Here is a 19,555-nt window from a genome sequence, read left to right on the forward strand (position 1 = left end):
AGGGACCCTGACAGGCTGGAGAGGTGGGCCTGTGCGAACCTCATGAAGTTCAACAAGGCCAAGTGCAAGGTCCTGCACATGGGTTGGGGCAATCCCAAGCACAAATACAGGCTGGGCGGAGAATAGGTTGAGAGCAGCTCTGAGGAGAAGGACTTGGGGGTGTTGGTTGATGAAAAGCTCAACATGACCCGGTAATGTGCGCTTGCATCCCAGAAGGCCAACCATATCCTGGGCTGCATCAAAAGAAGTGTGGCCAACAGGTTGAGGGAGGTGATTCTCCCCCTCTACTCTGCTCTCGTGAGACTCTACCTGGAGTACTGTGTTCAGCTCTGAGGCCCCAACATAAGAAGGACATGGGTCTGTTGGAGTGAGTGCAGAGGAGGGCCACGAAGATGATCAGAGGGCTGGAGCACCTCTCCTATGAAGACAGGCTGAGAGAGCAGGGGTTGTTGAGCCTGGAGAAGAGAAGGCTCCAGGGAGACCTTTTATAGCAGCCTTCCAGGACCTGAAGGGGGCCTACTAGAAAGCTGGAGAGGGACTTTTTACAAGGGCATGTCGTGATAGGACAAGGGGTAATGGCTTTAAACTGAAAGAGGGTGGATTTAGATTAGATGTAAGGAAGAAGTTCTTTACTGTGAGGGTGGTGAGGCACCGGAACAGGTTGCCCAGCGAGGTGGTAGATGCCCCATCTGTGGAAACATTGAAGGCCAGGTTGGATGGGGCTCTGATCAACCTGGTGTAGTGGAAGGTGTCCCTGCCCATGGCAGGGGGGGTTGGAACTAGATGATCTTTAAGGTCCCTTCTAACCCAAACTATTCTATGATTCTATGATTCTATGAAAATCAGATTTTATTTTACGTATTTTTTTTCATTCTGAAGTGTCCCTAGTGCAGTTTACAAAACTATATGTAACAGATTTTAAAAAAAAAGAAGTATGCAAGATACCGAAGCAACAGTGTCTGTGTATGTGCACGCACGCTTAATGAGAGTCAATATGGACAATTTATTCATTTGTTTAATCAGTACTGAGGAATGATACTCTAATATGTAAGACTTAAATGGAAGTATCTTTGGCTTACTAGAGCCTAATTAATTTTAGGCCTAACTTGCTGACAGATTAACATTTTTATAGCAACTTTTTTTTATGTCTAAGAGATACTCAATAATCCAGAAAGACACTATACTCCTGATGTATGAACCACTGAGTGAAAAATTTCTGGACTTTGCTATACAGAGGGTCAGAATTCATGATCATAACGGTCCCTTCTGATCTTAAAAGTCTGAGTCATGACCTATCTTCAGTATTATGTATCTTTTTTCCGCTCAGCCACTTAAACAATGGAAATTCCATGTGGATAAAACTATATTCTCTCTTTAGAAGGCATAGGCAAGGAAGGAGAGGTGGTGGGGTAGCCTTGTACGTCAGAGAGTGTTTTGGTTGTCTAGAGCTCAGTGAAGGTAATGATAAGGTTGAGTGCTTATGGGTAAAGATCAGGGGGAAGGCTAATAAGGCAGATATCCTGGTGGGAGTCTGTTATAGACCACCCAACCAGGATGAGGCAACAGATGAAGTATTCTACAAGCGGCTGGCTGAAGTCTCACAATCTCTAGCCCTTGTTCTCGTGGGAGACTTCAACTTACCAGATATCTGCTGGAAATACAACACAGCAGAGAGAAAACAGTCTTGGAGGTTCCTGGAGTGTGTGGAAGATGATAACTTCCTGATGCAGCTGGTAAGCGAGCCAACCAGGGGAGGTGCCCCGCTGGACCTGCTGTTTACAAACAGAGAGGGCCTAGTGGGTGATGTGGTGGTTGGAGGCTGTCTTGGGCACAGCGACCATGAAACAATAGAGTTTTCAATTCTTGGAGAAGTAAGGAAGGGGGTCAGCAAAGCCACTACGCTGAACTTTAGAAGTACAGACTTCGGATTGTTTAGGAGTCTGGTTAACAGAGTCCCTTGGGAGGCAGTCCTGAAGGGCAAAGGAGTCCAGGAAGGCTGGACATGATTCAAGGAGGTAGTCTTAAAGGGACAGGAGCAGGCCGTCCCCATGTGCCGTAAGTCGAGCAGGCGGGAGAGAAGACCAGCCTGGCTGAACAGAGAGCTTTGGCTGGAACTCAGGAAAAAAAGGAGAGCCTACCGCCTTTGGAAGAAGGGGCAGGTGACTCAGGAAGACTACAAGGATGTTGTGAGGTTATGCAGGGAGAAGATTAGAAAGGCGAAGGCCCAGTTAGAACTTAAACTGGCCACCACCGTTAAAGATAACAAAAAATGTTTCTACAAATGTATCAGCGACAAAAGGAGGGCCAGGGAGAATCTCCCTCCTTTGTTGGATGTCGAGGGAAACATTGCCACGAAGGATGAGGAGAAGGCTGAGGTACTTAATGCCTTCTTTGCCTCAGTCTTTAATAGTCAGACTGGTCATCCTCAGGGTTTTCAGGCCCCTGAGCTGGGAGATGGAGATAGGATGCAGAATGAAGCCCCGGTTGTCGAAGAGGTGGCAGTCACTGACCTGCTCCTCCACCTGGATGTGCACAAGTCCATGGGGCCAGATGGGATCCACCCGAGGATACTGAGGGAGCTGGCAGAGGAGCTTGCCAAGCCACTCTCCATTATTTATCAGCAGTCCTGGTCAACCGGGGAGGTCCCAGCTGACTGGAAGTTAGCAAATGTGACGCCCATCTACAAGAAGGGTCGGAAGGAGGATCCGGGGAATGACAGGCCTGTCAGCCTGACCTTGGTGCCGGGGAAGGTTATGGAGCAGATCATCCTGAGTGCCATTATGCGGCATGTGCGGGACAACCGAGGGTTCAGGCTCAGCCAGCATGGATTTATGAAAGGGAGATCCTGCTTGACTAACTTGGTCTCCTTCTATGACAAGGTGACCCCCTTAGAGGATGAGGGGAAGGCTGTGGATGTTGTCTACTTGGACTTTAGTAAGGCCTTTGACACTGTCTCCCACAGCATTCTCCCGGAGAAGCTGGCTGCTCACGGCTTGGAAAAGCGCACTCTGCGCTGGGTTAAAAACTGGCTGGACAGCTGAGCGCAGAGAGTGGTGGTGAATGGAGTCAAATCCAGCTGGCGGCCGGTCATGAGTGATGTTCCCCAGGGCTCAGTGTTGGGGCTGGTCCTGTTCAACATCTTTACTGATGATCTGGAGGAGGGGATTGAGTGCACCCTCAGTAAGTTTGCAGATGACACCAAGTTGGGTGGAAGTGTCAATCTGCTGGAGGGTAGGAAGGCCCTGCACAGGGACCTGGACAGGCTGGATCGATGGGCCGGAGCCAACTGTATGAGGTTCAACAAGGCTCAGTGCCGGGTCCTGCACTTGGGTCACAACAACCCCATGCAACACTACAGGCTTGGGGAGGAGTGGCTGGAGAGCTGCCTGGCAGAAAAGGACCTGGGGGTGTTGGTTGACAGCTGGCTGAACATGAGCCAGCAGTGTGCTCAGGTGGCCAAGAGGGCCAATGGCATCCTGGCTTGTATCAGGAATAGCGTGGCCAGCAGGACCAGAGAGGTGATTGTGCCCCTGCATTCAGCACTGGTGAGGCCGCACCTCGAGTACTGTGTTCAGTTTTGGGCCCCTCCCTACAAGAAGGCCATCGAGGTGCTGGAGCGTGTCCAGAGAAGGGCAACGAAGTTGGTGAAGGGTCTAGAGAACAAGTCTTACGAGGAGCGGCTGAGGGAGCTGGAGTTGTTTAGTTTGGAGAAGAGGAGGCTGAGGGGAGACCTTATCACTCTCTACAACTACCTGAAAGGAGGTTGTAGCGAGGTGGAGGTCGGTCTCTTCTCCCACGTAACAAGCAATAGGACAAGAGGAAACGGCCTCAAGCTGTGCAAGGGGAAGTTTAGGTTGGATATTAGGAAAAATTTCTTCACCGAAAGGGCAGTCAGGCATTGGAACAGGCTGCCCAGGGAAGTGGTTGAGTCTCCATCCCTGGAGGTATTTCAAAGATGGGTAGATGTGGTGCTCGAGGACATGGTTTAGTGGTGGACTTGGCAGTAATAGGTTAACGGTTGGACTCGATGATCTTAAGGGTCTTTTCCAACCTTAACGATTCTATGTTTCTATGATTTCTATGATACATCCCCTCACTCTACCTGGCACTGCATATGGCTGTATACCATTTCACCAATATAGATGACTTAAAAACTTAAAAGATATATTTTTTATCATTACACTGCCTCACACAGAATACATTATCAAGTTCAAAATTATTCTCCTTATTTTTAAAGCTAGTAATACTTTAAATATATTTGAATATAGACATTTAAAAATTGCTTGCCAGCCACAGACTGTAACTGCTGCTTCCATGCAACTATACATAGAAATGCTTGGTGTAAGTAGAAGAAATTTCTCTGGGGCCTTGGAACTCACTCCTGCTGCTAACATGTTTTAAACACCTTCCAACCCAAGTGTAAACTGCTTTATTTTTACTTTTTTTTTTAATAATAGCATTCATTAGTAGGCGTGAAAGATCTCTACATTATTTCTCCACCAGGAAAAGACACAGTGAAGGAGCCACAGGCATTAGGTATATGCAGCATGGTTACATATCTTTTTTTTTTAATTGATGTGGTATTTTCAAATGTTATTTGAGTCTCTGAAACAGCTGAAGAAATTAGAAGGTTACAACTCAGAAAAGGAGTGAATTTGGAGAGGCAGGGGAACCTTTGGGAGGAATAGCTTTTTGGAAAGTTGCACAACTGAAGAAGGAGATTAAAAGATAAAGGAAAATATCTCCCAGAGGCAGAAAATAGAAATGCTTGAAACAAATCTGCTTTTGTTGCAGGCTATTACTGTTCACATATGATAGGTCTTGGATTTCTCTGCTATTCTTCACCTATAGAAATACGGAGTTGGGACTGAGTATTTTTGGGCCTGTCAAGGCAACTGTGGGAAAGAATGTTCCACAAGGCAGAAAGTCTGAGGTATCCAGCAACAGATCCCAGTTGTAATTTAATGAAATGGAAAAGGGATAGTGGCAAGACAGAAGTAGAAGAACGAGGCAGATGATTGCAGCTTTCCAAAACCCTCCAGAGAACAAAATGAAGCATGTGGTGACAGGATGTGATACCAGAAAGGGGAAATTACTTAGGTCTGACAAATCTATTCTGTAATGAATCATGAATTTTGTAAGCTATTGTCCCAGTAGCAGGCCCCTTAGAATAACAGATGCATGTTCAGGATCTGTGGCTGCAGCTGCAGGCTGTTCAGGTGCAGAAGCGGCACAGAGAGCTGTAAACTGTATTCTAACAGCATCTCAGACAGCTCAAAAGCAACAATGGCAGCCGTTGGAACTAATGGCAGCCGTTGGAACTAATAGCAGCATCACAGCTGAGGTCTTTAGCTTGGGCAGGCTGCAACTCTACCAAGGCAGCTAAAGCAGGACTGGAATGTAACTGGTAGGTCCGTTTGACACATGCTCTGAGGCAAATGCAGGACAGGGGCAACTAGATTTGTATCAGCTGAAGACTGCTGGTTTTTTTGGGGCTGTGGGAGTTTATTTGTTTGTTTATAAATGGGAAAATTTAATTGGAGAGATAACAAATCTGTAATAGGCGATGGGTGTATCATGGCAGAAGGTCTGGTATTCTTCAATAGCTAGCCATATTTTACAAAATTCTGGGTTTGTATTTACCAAGCAAATGGGCTGCTTCCAGTTCAGCTTAGCCTCCGAGGAGCAAGTTCCAGACAGACGCAAATTACATGGTATAAAAAACAGCTTCCAGATCCGATTTTGGCCTCTGATTTATGGGTGCTCGTAGTTGTAAAGGAGATTTTTGTAAGAAATGCATGTTAACAAAATGCCAGTAATCTGAGTATTGAAGTATAAGAAGATGGTATTCTGATGGTATTAAAAAGCAAACCTGTATTTGCTCAGAAATTGTCCTCCACATTGATCTGGTACAGTAATCTGTCTCAGAGTTTCTCTTTCAAACCTTTTCCCTTTATTTTCTTTTGTGTAACTGTGACTATTTTCATCTATCTAAACCTCCAGTTTTCCTTCCCCAGTGTGGCAACAATGCACAAATTTAATGAACAGGATAAAAAGGTCAAAAATTAAGATAGGAAATTCTATACTCCTTCAGTTTAAATTTTGGAAAAAATATGGCTAAAATAATTAAAATAATTAAAATAATAATAATTAAAATAAATAAATAAATAAATAAATAATTAAAATAAAATAATTTAAATATGCTAAATATCCACTATGCAGATCTGGAATGAGGTAAGAGGTTTTCAGTGACCATTTAAGCCTTACCAGTTCTTAGCCGCAAGAGAGATGACAATACAGATAATTCTGTAGGTGAAGGGCAACCCAATTCAGTAATGAAAGAATATATTCAGGTTTTATTCTTATTTGCTTACTTATGTCTCTACAGAAATAGAAGTCGGCAAATATTAACTTCCGTAACAGATATTCAGTAGAGTATAATTGTAAAGTCCATATAGTTTGGCTTGTGTTTGTTTGTTGTTAAACTATTTCTTTTCTTTTTTCTACTTTGAGAAACCACAGCCAAAAATAGTTCATACCCATCCTATGTTATATATTTGTATATAAGTGAGGATTGATTATAGTTACCTATAGCTTTTTTGATTGACACTCGATAAATGGATTTAGATTTTAATGGGTCTTGGTTTTGGATTTTGGTTTTTTTTTCCCTGACAGGATGGGAAGGCCTCCATTGTGAGTTGGATGTTGATGAGTGCATATCCAACCCCTGCATACATGGCATCTGTGTTCAGAAGGACCCCAGCTTTGGTTATTCCTGTTTTTGCAAGCCTGGATTTGTGGTGAGATGCTAACATTCTTTCTTCTCTTTCCCTTAACCTGACTATTTGTTGTTGCCCAGAAGATACTGTATGGAACCCCTTTCTTTTTTAACCTCACTCAGATAAAACCTGGCCTTGCTGAAAAACACAATATTTTCGTAACTCTTCCTTGTTTATTTTGTTTGTCTGTTTTACTAACAGGAGCTCTAATATTCCAGAGAAATAGTTACTTAATATCCACAAAAAGTGGAAAAGTGTGAGTATATATAATGGCTTTGTCAGTCATGAGAGTACATTAGTATTTTTAAACATCAATTAATATTTTTTATATACCAATTAGTATTTTTATTTCATATGCCAATTAATATTTTTCCATACTAAGATAACTCATACTTGAAACTATTGCATACAAACAGGTATTTTGAGAACAGGTTCCCTGAAACTAAATCAAACAATTTCTTTGAATGCTCGACCCTGTGGGCTTCGGTCCTATGTTTTATTCTCTCTGTTTAACATACCAAAAGAATCCTTTGAGGGTGGCTAAATGCTAGTGCTGTATTCATCTAAGGCTGAAATTTCCATGCTGCCACCACCTTTTTATGCCAGTTCTTTCTGTAGGTGAAGACATGCAGTTCGTACCTACAATTTGAGCTTGTGCTTTACCTCATTCACACTTCAGGTTTAACATAATAGTATCATTTAATAGTTTAGGGTTAGTAACAAGGAGAAAAAGGAGTACATGTTTCTTTAATTTTTTTTTTCTTACTTCAGTGATTCTTATCTCTACAACTCCAAGCTTGAAATTGTTATTTGAATCCCTTTTCTTTATAAATGGTGACAGTGATGCTTATTTTAATATCTATGTACCATTTATTTGGTGTATTTATGTCTGTAAAATAGAAGGAACAGATTATTGCAAGTAAGATTCAGATTTACCTTCATAAATTTTGTGCAACCAAGTTAAAGAAATGAGTAACTTTTCAGACATGAGCCAGTTTCAGGGCTTCTTTCTACAGCAGAATATTCTCATTTACAGGCAACGAGGGAAAAACTAACAAAGCAATAAAATGGAAAAAAAAGTTTTTCTAAAAAGTGAAAAAGACTTCTGTCTTCAGTTTTCATCAGGCACCATATTAATCTCTGTCCCATGCCCATTCTCTCAAGGGGATCCCCAGTACAGCTGAGGATGTTAGCACATGTCAAGGAGCACAAGTGTCAACTGGGCTGCTCCACAAGGGAAGGCAGGCCAGGAGCCAAGGATAGCAGCAAGGTATGGAGGGGAAATGACCTTACAGGCAAGGGCTTAGAGTCCCACAGTACTCGAACAAGGATAGCAAAGCAAGACCAGTGATCATGGTAACCATCCAAAAAGTTCTTCCGGAAGTCCAGGTGCTGCCAGGAAGTCCATCCATGATCACAAGGCAGATTTAAGGTTAAGCCAGGAAGTCAAGGCAGCAAGGCAAGGTCAGGATCAACAAAGTACTGGCTTTACTGTAGCAGGCTTTGGCTTTATAGTCGAAGATCAAGGGCAAGGGCCTGAGCTTAAATGCAGCTTCTGAGCTCAGGTATGAATTCACCAGATGACACATCTCACACATCTTTCTCACAGCTTAGCTCTTTTCACCTCAGGCTGATCTGAGGTTGTACAGCTGCACTGTATCAGCGCTGACCTTGAGCACAGGGAGCTAAACCTGTGAGTGTGAAGGAAGAGATTGCAGAGATGGATTGCAGAAAATCATGAGGCTGATCAAGGTCTTGACAATAATATGATCAAGTCTAAAATACCAGAAGACTGTTGTGTTAAAGCTCTTATCACAGGACATTTCTCAGTCCTTCTTCACATACACACCCTAAACATTCAGAGTGGAACTTGCAATTCTAATCAAACTTAATACCAAGTGCTCCATCATTAGTAGTAAATGAGGAATGGGCTGTCTTCTTTGTGTGGTATAAACATGGTGCCAGATAATGAAAGCCTTTATGGATTACCTTTATAGGTAACTGAAACATCCACTTCCAGAATAAGAGGTTATGAGTTCCCTGAGTCTGCATCCGTATTGGCCACAATCCAAAATGTGGAGAAAGGATTCAGTGTAACCTCGTTAACCTCCATATAACCATAAGTTTTTCCTAGACTCAAAGGACTTACTATATCTGAAACCAGCAGTGGGAAGGCATCCCTGGGTTTGTTTTTGGGTTTTTGTTTGGGGTTTTTTTTGGCTAAGGTTCACTCCTGGTGTTAACTTAAATGAAAAAAAGTAGAATACCCCTGCATTCTAGATTTAGAGACTACCACTTCCACCAGCTTCTCCATTGTTCCTCCCCTATTTGATTACAGTGCAGAATCATCATTCTGAGACCAGTAGGTTCTTTATTTATCTAAGATATCACTACAGAAATCCACACAGAAAGGATTGTGTGGAGGCAGAGATTTTCTCTAAATAAAGTAATAGAGGGAGGATGAAGGTCAGTTTGAATGTGGCAGTGGATTCATATTTCACCACAGGTCAGTTCTCTAGTGTACAAATACTAATGTGGCCGACTTCCACAAGTATTGTATCTTCTGTGAAGAAAACAGAGGGGAAATGAGGAAAATTATAAAACACTAATTGGAGTGGATCATTTGATTCTGGGAGCTGTCCCAAGTTCTTTCCTTCACACAGCAGCCAGTGCTAGAGTTAACATTTGTCCTCTTGAGAACATAACACAAACGCATTTTATTTTTACAGATAGTTTAAAGCATTCAGTATTTCAAATTGATGATGGAATGGTTTAGATATACCCATGTTCATTTCAGTCAAGATCTTAATTTGTTTCAGCAAGTAAAGTAGCTTAGTAAAGTACTTTCAAGAAGATTCTGGATAGCCCAATAGTTGAGGTTGGAAGGGACCTCAGGAGATCATGTAGTCCAACTTCCTGCAGGGTCAGCTACAGTAGGTTGCTGACAACCACGTCCAATTGGGTTTTAAATATCTCCAAGGATAGACTCCACAACCTCTCTGGGCAACCTGTTCCAGTGCTCAGTCACCCTCACAATGAAAAAGTGTTTCCTTATATTCAGAAAGACTTTCCTGTATTTCAGCTTTTGCCCATTCGCCCTTCTCGTGTCAGTGGGCACCACTGAGAATAGTCTAGCTCTGTCTTCCTTATAGCCTCCCATCAGGTATTAATAAACACTGATGAGAACCCAGACCCTGAGCATTCTGTTTTCCAGGTTAAACAAATTCCAGCTCTCTCAGCCTCTGCCATATGAGAGATGCCCTAGCCTTTAATCATCTCTTCTGGCTCTTTGCTGGTCTCTCTCCAGTAGGTCCATATCTCTCTTTTACTGGGAAGCCCAGAACTGGATGTAGTATTCCAGATGTGGCCTCACCATTGCTAAGTAGATGTGAGGCATCACCTCACTCAACCTCTTGGCAATGGTTTTCGTAATGCAGCCCAGGATTTTACTGGTCTTCTTTGCTACAAGTGCACATTGCTGGCTCATGCAATTTGTCACCCACCAAGACCCCTAGGTCCTTCTCTGCAAAGCTGCTTTCTAGTGTGTCAGCCCCAAGCATGTACTGGTGCATGGGGTTATGCCACCCCAGTTACAGGACCTTGCGTTTCCCTTTACTGAGTTTCCTGAGGTTCCTGTTGGCACACTTCTCTATGCCTCTCGAGGTCAGGATAAATAGCAGCAAACTCATCTGTCATATCAACCAATCCTCCCAATTTTGTATCGTGAAAACTTGCTGAGGGTGCACTCTGTCCTATCATCCATTACTGAAGAGTTTAAGTAGTATTGGGCATAGTATGAACTCTTGGGTTACATCATTAATGACCGGCCTCCAGCAGGACTTCATGCTGCTGATCACTGAACACATCCCTTTGAGCCTGGCAGTTCAGCCAGTTTTCGGCCCATCTCACTGTCCATTCATCTAGTCCATACATCACCAGCTTGTCTCTGAGGACGTTATGGCAGAAAGTGTAAAAGCCTCACTAAAGTTGAGACAAACAACATCCACTGCTCTCCCCTCATCCACCAAGCCAGTCATCTCATCATAGAGGGCTATTGGGTTGGTAAAGCACTATTTCCCCTTCATAGCTCCATGCCAGCTATTCCTAATCACCCTCTTGTCCTTCCTGTGCCTAGAAATGGTTTCCAGGTGTTACTGTTTTGTCAGCTTCCCAGGAATTGAGGTGAGACTGACTGGCCTGTAGTTCCCTGGATCTTCCTTCTTGCCTTTCTTGAAGACAGGAGTGACATATGGTTTCTTCCAGTCACCTAGAATTTCTGCCAGTTGCAGTGACTATTTGCCCACAATTTTATAAAATCTGTATTTTACCATAAGGGCTTGGTAGGTTGAAAATGGATTTTAATAATGCATATAATCTGACTAAATTTACTGACAGACTATCCTAAGAAGGAAGAGACTAGCCCATAGGAATGAATACATTTTTTTTGTAGGATGCTTTTTGCAGAGTACAATGGGTACAGTTGAGACTTCCCCACAGTCCATAGCAACTACTTTCTTTTTGTCTTCAAAAGCTGGCTGGCCAAAACAGGGTCAGATGATGATGAAAGATATATCAGTTGAGGGACACAGTCTTTTTATATGGAAAACAGTCAGACCCTCATGTTAAAATAATCTCATTTTGTTCATTAAGTATTTATACTTACTCTACATTAACACAGCAATGGAGAATATCAATTATGCTATTTTTTTAGTATTTATTTCTCACAAAAATTCTTCTGAATGCCAAATAAAACCATCAGAGAGGAAGCTTAAAAACTGTATGAAGAAATTATTTTTTCACTCAGTGCAAAATTCATTGGTACAGGTCAGTGTTGCATGATACTGTAGAGAATAAAAGTACAAAAAAGTCCAAAAATGGGTTAAAAGGAGGATAGGTTCATCATTATTTAAATTACTCTTCTAAATGTCACCCTGGCTTAGGGAGTCTTTGAATTACTCGTTGCCAGAAGCTGGAATGGTATATTTTGTGAATTATCAGATGCAAACTCTGCTTGTTTTCTTCCTGTGTTCTTCCCCAAGTATTCATTAATAGCTCACTGATGATGGAGCTAGAGAGATATTTGACCTGTCGGGGCAGCTTTTCTATTAGTACATAGCTTGGGTGTTAACTGTACAGTATGTTGTAGAACAAGCCCTTAGAGAAGAAAAAGTAACAAACCTCTGAAGTAGCTGGAATTAAAGGTGTATTGTCTTTGCTTTTATTCCATTATTCACTGTTCCATCTTCAGTCCTTCAGATTTCACTATGCTTTGGGAAGTCCACAGTAGAGAAAGAAAATGTGGAAAAAAAAAAAGCCAGAAAAATGTTTGACATACATACCTATCTTCAGTATGAAAGATAAGGAGTTAGGGTCTAAACATCTCAAGATGTATATTTGGTAGGCCCCTGATAGATTCTGGTTCCTAACTGTGAGTAAGTGTGGGGTGGAAATAGTGGAACTCCCAGGGAAATAAGTATTCAAGGAACTCCAGCTACAGTGTCTGTTAAGTAAATCTGCTGTAGTCTATGTATGTAATGCTATCTATCTGAAGTATGGATCATAAAGTATGGATCATGAAGTTTCTCATAAATTTTGAGAAGAAAAGCATAGCCAGTATATGGAATTAATGTTTACTTTTTAAATGGAAACATCTATAGACATATACGTACTTTTAAATACAAATCTGCAGCATCTGTCTGCATGGAAACTGTTAAAGCATTTACAGACACTTTCAAGGCTATCAAATTTATCTATGACTATTTAATGTACCCTTCATGCACACTGGAGGTTATCCACATCTGCTTTGTTTCTGTGAGTCATAAAATCATAATCAAATGCTCTTCACTATTACATGTAGTAGTAATAAAAATGCACTAATTTGTCACAGTGAAAGTCAGAATGGAACTTAAGATTTATAGGATTAAGAAAGGTTATTAGACAGAAATCTTATTCAAACTGATCATTTGTTCTATGTGTGGAATTAGAAGAGAGCAAGGAGGGAATGTTTTTTTATCGTTGTATGGAAATCTGACGTATAAATTGGCCTGCTGTTCCTTTGTGCTTTGGAATACCGACACAGTGAGTGATTTTATAAGATGCCATGAATTTACCAGATAGCTCATCTGCTTGCCAAAACAAATTAAGAACTTGATTGAAACAAGCATGGATGTATCTAAATCATTCCAAAACCCTCAGTTTAACCTCTTCCATTTTAAACAGTGAATGATTTAAACTACTCATAAGAAAAGTAATTTCAGTTTCTATGTCCGCATTTCTGCAGCTTTCTCTCTTGCACCTCCTATTGTTTCCTAATATCATAAATGAATTTAATAGAGTTGATAGAGATCTCAGAAAATGTAAGTTGCTTCAAGTTCTGTGTAAATACCTACCCAGACAAGAGAGGCTATTTAAACAGCTTTTCTGAGGGAAAGTGTGCAATGAGCACATGCTTATTGAGCGCTAGAGAATTTAGTTTAATTTTCTTACATGTGCCCCAGTTGCAGGAGAAACTTCAGTTGGAAATCATATCTCTTCAATGTTAAACATAAGACATGCTTTACAGCATATCAGGCTTCAGTAGTTTATACTATTCAAAGAACATATTTTTTCAATGCATCAATATGATTTGCACTGAGAATTTAATTTCTGAGGCTAACATCATAATACTTGAACATCATTAAAACATTTATGATACCAGTTAAGTGGTTTTTACAATAATGTCCTTGGGGATACAGGTATTATATTAATTTTTCACCATTTCCCCCCATATTCTAAGTGCAGACAAAACCACAGAAGTATAAAATAATGACAGAATGAATGTGTTGAAAGATTATAAGATCTTTGTATATTGTTTTCAGTCTAAATGCTGTTTCAGACAATAGCAAGCCTTTTCTGGATCTAGCAGGTGATTTGGGATACAATTTGAGATGCAAATACCTAAATTCATGTAGATGCCTATCTGTGCACTGAGTACCTATATTCACGTTATTCTAAATGGTGACCTAGTTGATATGGTCAGTGCAGCCTAAAGGGTTGTTGGACTGCCCAGACACCTAAAGCCTAAACCTAGGTGTCTGATGCCATTTTGAAGTTTGCCCAGCTTCCTGCTACCACACGGAAGGCTGTGAGTTTTCTATGGATTTTGTGTTACACCTCCCGACACCATCTAGCTGCCTTAGAGATACGAGAGCATCCCATAATAATTTGGCTTACAAATCCAGTCCTGGGTCTATATCAGGGTGATTTATTAGCTTCTGGATCTTTCTTGACTAAAAGTGTGATTTGGTTGCCTAACCATAAGCACCTAATGCTATTTGAAACAGTCTATAGATTTTCCGCTATACGTTCATATGGCAGTTAGAATGACATAGAACCTGTATGAAACCTGCAACTCCTGTTTTGTCAGCTGGGACTCAGACAGGATACCAGCAATTCCAAAAGTGATACTAGGCACCCACATTTAAGCAGTAAACTCCCTCAGAATCTGTACTGACTTCAGTGGGAGTTTAGACTCCTAGCATGCTTGCAGTTACTACGTAACACCTGAATTTGAATGTCTCAGTCTTAAACCAAATCCCAAACTTTATGTCTGTGCTGCTAAATGAAGAAACAGAGAACATTTCCAGACACTGAAGCTCACTGAATGATGTATATAGCTAGATGGAGACATACAGATGTAGATATCATGAACTTGTTAGACCAGGTCTGGTGTGGTTTTGACATGATCCAGTGAACACTTCCACAAACAGTTCTAACTCATCCCTGAGATATTTATACCTTCCTCTTATCAACAAATGACCTAGAAGACACCTGTTTTAAAGACTTAGTGAGATTCAAATATTGACCCCATTGCTAGTTTTTAATTTTCATACCCTTTCTGGGCTGGCTTTGTGGAATTTTCAGTTGACAGAATAAATAGTTTGATAATATGTAAGCAGTAAAATTTTGATTTCTCTACTATTTATGTGTCTTCTGTCTTTGTGTAAAAAAAAAAAAAAAAAAGGCAGAACAAGTAGTTAGAAGTAAGATTGAAAATTGAAATTTATGCCCTGCACCAGCTAGCTTCTAGACGTTCTCTTTACAGTTTTGCATTATTTTCCAGGTTTCTTATGACATCTATTAAGAGAAGGCAGGAAACTGAGCTGGCAAATTAGAAGCCTCAAGGAGGAGATCAGGCTTACTCCTTTCCTTCAAAGTGAGGGAAACATCTCCCTCTAGCTGGCATTCTTTATTCTGAAAATAGGACTTGGATGCTTAAGACATTCCAGTCACCAAAAGGTGATTGCAGGATATTCTTTACACCTAACCACTGCTGGTTTGGGGGTTTCCAAGGCCTGACAATATGGTTGGCCTCAAGGCTATCTCTGTCAGCCGTTGTCTAAAGCAGCATATGTTAAGAGGCAGCAAAAGAGCTAAAATTGTGGTTATGTTATGTAGCCTGGAAATGATGATGAAAAAATCATGAACAAGCTCATTCAAAAAATCCATATATTATTGCCAAAGCTAATGTGTGGTTATGTGTGGTTATGTGCCAGATGGTATGTTGTCAGAGATGCATGTCTTTCAGGGATGATACTGTGCATATTTTAAATGGCTGTCCAGATATGTAGGATGCTTCTAGATAGGTGTATCTCTTCACGTAGCCCATTACTTCATTACAACAGAAGTGAAAATAAAATGAACCCAGGCCTGGCTTCTGCATATATTTATTTCATACTTCAAGAATGCATTTAATTCACATAATTGTTGCTGTAAAAGAAATGCATTATTTCTTGCCTTTTTTACAGACCACTGAATATGAACATTTTTAATTTATTACTAGGAAGGATATTTCAGGCTTTCCATGAATTGTTAGTCTTGATAAAAAATAAAAAGTGAATGCCAGGTCCAATTTGAGACTGCTACTACATTTTTTCTTTCCTAAGAGCTATCTGTGAATTTAATGTATTAGCAAGGTGCTGTGTGAAGATTTGGTAACAACAGGCAACAAATACTGAACTATGGTGTACAAAAAGAAAGAACATTTACTTGACAGTCAGAACAAACTGTAGTTTTTTAGACAGCTAAAAGTCCTCTGTTTTCTGTATAACTACATGCTAACTGAAGGTGATTATTTTAACCACTTTTTATTACCGGTGACAATACTATCTTTGATACTTTGCAATTACAGATCTGTGGGGAAATTAGTTTTATTGAGAATTTGTAATACTAAGTCAGAGTCAAAACATCATTTAGTTAAAATTTAAAATAAAGAACTATACTATTAATTTAGTTAAGCAATATTTGCCACATGATTAGATTTGCTTTTAAAAGTGTGGACAGCTTAATATAAGCAAACAACATCTTAGAATCAAAGGAAAGCAATAATTTGAACTAACGTGACTATGAAATGCAAATTGCCTTCAAAAATGGCTTTTTTAAAATTCTCTTTCAGGGACGAAGCTGTGAGCTTAATTACAATGATTGCCTTATACAGTCCTGCTCCACTGGGTTTCTTTGTGTTGATGGAATAAACAATATCACCTGTTTACCTACTATCCCCCAAAGCAAGAAAACTGTCACTGAAGTGACTGAAGAGTTTCCTGCTGAGATTTTAGACAATGACCTTCCGTCAGCCCTGGCTGTGTCTATGGAACTTTGGTCTAAACATGATGCTCCTGATTTTCATACAGGAGAGGTGTCCCAGGGTAAGTAGAAAAAGCTTCTGAGTAACGCATATATCAAAGTTCTTTCCTTGTTAGTGCTTTTTAAATTGTAAGAATATTCAAAATGTATTAATTTTCTTCTTAAGAATGTTGTTTTCTGCTTCCTGTACTACCTTCTATTCTTTCTATTTAATCCATCATCCTTTTTAAATTGTGCTTAAATGTAACTGGAAAATTACTCTTTTCTCTCAAAATAATTTTTCCCAGCATATTACACATCCAGTAAGGAAAACTGCACATTCTCTCAGCTTGGTTTTCGGTTTGCTTTGCTAGAGTGTACAATTTCATATGCCTCATACTGTTTTCAGCTCTCTCTGATCCTAATGCCAGTCTTCCCTTCTTCCTTGGCTAGTCAGCAGCAGAAAGATAATTTGCCTTACTCCATGGGGACTTTGGTTTTCCTTTCCTAGTTCACAACTTTTCTGAGTGCTTCCTTTTCTGTGCATCTAGATGGTTTTTTCACTAAAAATATCTGGAACAAGCCTCTCAACATCTCTGCCATTCTGACTGTTTATAGTGATGTTTTTGGAAAGCTAAAAAATTGCCTAAGCTGTTATTTTTAAAATACTTGAAGAAAAGTCAACACTAACAGAAGTTCAACGTTCTATTTTGAAGATTGTAGCTTCATTGTGGCCTGTTCTTTTTACTAAAGCTAGTTATGATACAGACAGTGTGTGTGTAAGGCATCCCCTTTACAGTTAGTTTCAGAATTTTTTGCTTATATACTCTTTCAAAGTAATTACTTGTATAAGAAATAAGCCAGGAGTCCTGTTTATTAATTTGTGTAAATGAGTTTTACCAAACATTTGATTTTGTACAGACTAGTCTTTTGGGGATATACCTAAGCTTTTGTTGCATTCTTAATAGGTAATATTCCTTCTTGATGTAAGTAATGACACTGAGTGAAATGCACTTAGTAAATGCAGTTACATCTGTATATCTTCCAAAATATCATGTCATCTAGTTTGCTGATGTTCTCAATGGATAAGATTTGTAATTAATTCATTTTATATTGATTCACAGTAGCAGTTTGATTTAGAAAATTTAATCCTATTGTTCTGGGCAATGCCACTTATTCTGATGCTGGCCCTCATAGAGAATATGAATAATGGGAAGGTTTGCATTTACTCAGCTCTTGAGGTCACTAAAACTGCTTCTACGCTTCCATTAAGTATATGATTTACAGAGTTGTATTTGTCTGCTATATAATACTTTGGTAAGACTGAATGAGGTTTTGGCGGCCATGTAATTTGCTGCAGACTCAGTCTAGGGCCAAAGTTGTTCATTTTTTCTTTTCTCTTATGTGTTTGGTGTTTTTTTTTTTTTCTTTTTCCATCCCTACATTTTTATCCTTAAAGGTCTGAAAAAGGCAGATATTTTCAGCTGTGGGATACTTCTGACCACTAATTTGGCTAAACTGAGCTTTGGACTAGGAGGACTGGAGAGTCTTCAACAGTGTTCAGGATAGCAACCTCAACAGATGCTCTCTCTTCACACTTTCTTGGTTCTGCTGTTCAGGTCTCAGTAAAAATAAAGTCTAATATCACACGTGCGCCATATGTGGCTACTGATATTTCCATAGATTTAAGGTCAGTACCTCTTCCGCAGCATAATTATGATACAATCATCTCGTTTATCACTAGTTCCTTAATGACACTTTCTGTTTGCCCTACACAAATTGCATCATTAGAGCAGCACCAGACTGTTGCTTTATCTGCCACAGACATGAGTTCAGTAATTAGTAACATACCAGGGACTGAAATAGAATTGAATAGCGAGTCATTACTCTCCTGTGGATTACAGTTTACAACTGATTCTACAAGTGCAACTTCAGTTCTCTCTAGGTTGCCTCAAAAGGGTCCTGAAAAATTGTCAGTGTCTTTTCAGCATCAGAAGAGCAGTGGAGATTACAAAGTCCTTCAGTAATTTCTCATTCCCCTACTAAGATATATATTTAAAACCAGATATCTTTCCTTAGTTTGTTAGTTAGTCATGAAATTCAAATGCAAACATCTCTTCCTAGTGAATATTTGTCTGTTACTGCTTCATCCTTCAGCCAGAGACTCAAAAACATCAAATCACAGTCTGCTGATTCTTTAAGTGAGTTCAGGCAAATATGTGCAACATGTTCTATGACGGGAATAAAACTGATGAATTCTCACACCAAGTTCTGCATAGCAAACAGTCCCCATTTTATGAGATGTTTTGGATGAACTTAGTGATATTAATCAGCTAGTACACACCAATGGGAGATACTGCTGTTACTTCTGGGTATTTATTTTCTTCATCTAGCAAAATAACATCATTGGTGGAGTTCATAAAACTCTCATCCTTGCATCCCACTACAGGAAATACACACACATCTCCAGTTGATAGAACTGTCTGTTCTGCCTTTTCCTTCACAAGAATCAGATACTCATCTTCCGTGTCATATTGTCTGACTATTTTTCCTTCAAAGACCATCTCTTTATAATCGTAATTTTCATCACTTGCATCCTTTAAAGAGATAAATATAGACTTGACAAAATGATTAACTATTATTGAGCAGCTGACAACAGAGGAAATTCAACAATTACTGGAGTCAAAACTGCATGATCCAGTTATGGAGATCTGTCATTCATTAAGTCAGGGTACTTTCTTAAACGTTCAGCTGAGTAGTCTATTTCAAGAATTACTTTTAACCCACATAGTAAATAGTAGTTCTGAGTTCAAAACACATCTACTGATAAATGCAGGTGAGACTCTTAAAATATTTTTGAAAACAATCCGGTCAAGTGTTCTTGTTTTATATCTTCTGCCTACAAAAACTTCAGATATAGACTTCCTGACAGATACCATGAAAAGCTGTCATTATTCGAATCTTCTAGTGATGAGTTATCTTACTTGATTTTATCTGCACAAGTCTCATCTGTGCAAACAGAAATTTGTAAAATGTTGGTGACAAAGCATTTATCTTTACATACCTGTTATCCTACTTTAAGTTCTGCCTTACAAGAATGTTAGCAGTATTGTACTGAAACACATGGGATGAGCAGATGCTACTGCTGTGTGTGATAAGGAACTCTTCATGAA

At 39.9% G+C, this 19,555-nt stretch overlaps 1 protein-coding gene across 1 annotated transcript in view; it reads left to right on the top strand.

Annotated features, from left to right (window-relative positions):
- The window catches only part of EYS (EGF-like photoreceptor maintenance factor), a 923,675-nt gene that overhangs the window by 517,540 nt on the left and 386,580 nt on the right, over nt 1-19,555 (top strand). The window contains exons 31-32 of the mRNA XM_087776394.1: nt 6,676-6,800; nt 16,213-16,465. Coding sequence (XP_087632520.1) covers nt 6,676-6,800; nt 16,213-16,465 — 378 coding nt within the window. The remainder of the gene's footprint in view (nt 1-6,675; nt 6,801-16,212; nt 16,466-19,555) is intronic.

The sequence above is a fragment of the Nipponia nippon genome, unplaced genomic scaffold (genome assembly GCF_047370975.1).
Source record: "Nipponia nippon isolate SJK-2023a ecotype South Korea unplaced genomic scaffold, ASM4737097v1 scaffold_4, whole genome shotgun sequence".
In the NCBI taxonomy this organism is placed as follows: Eukaryota; Metazoa; Chordata; class Aves; order Pelecaniformes; family Threskiornithidae; genus Nipponia; species Nipponia nippon.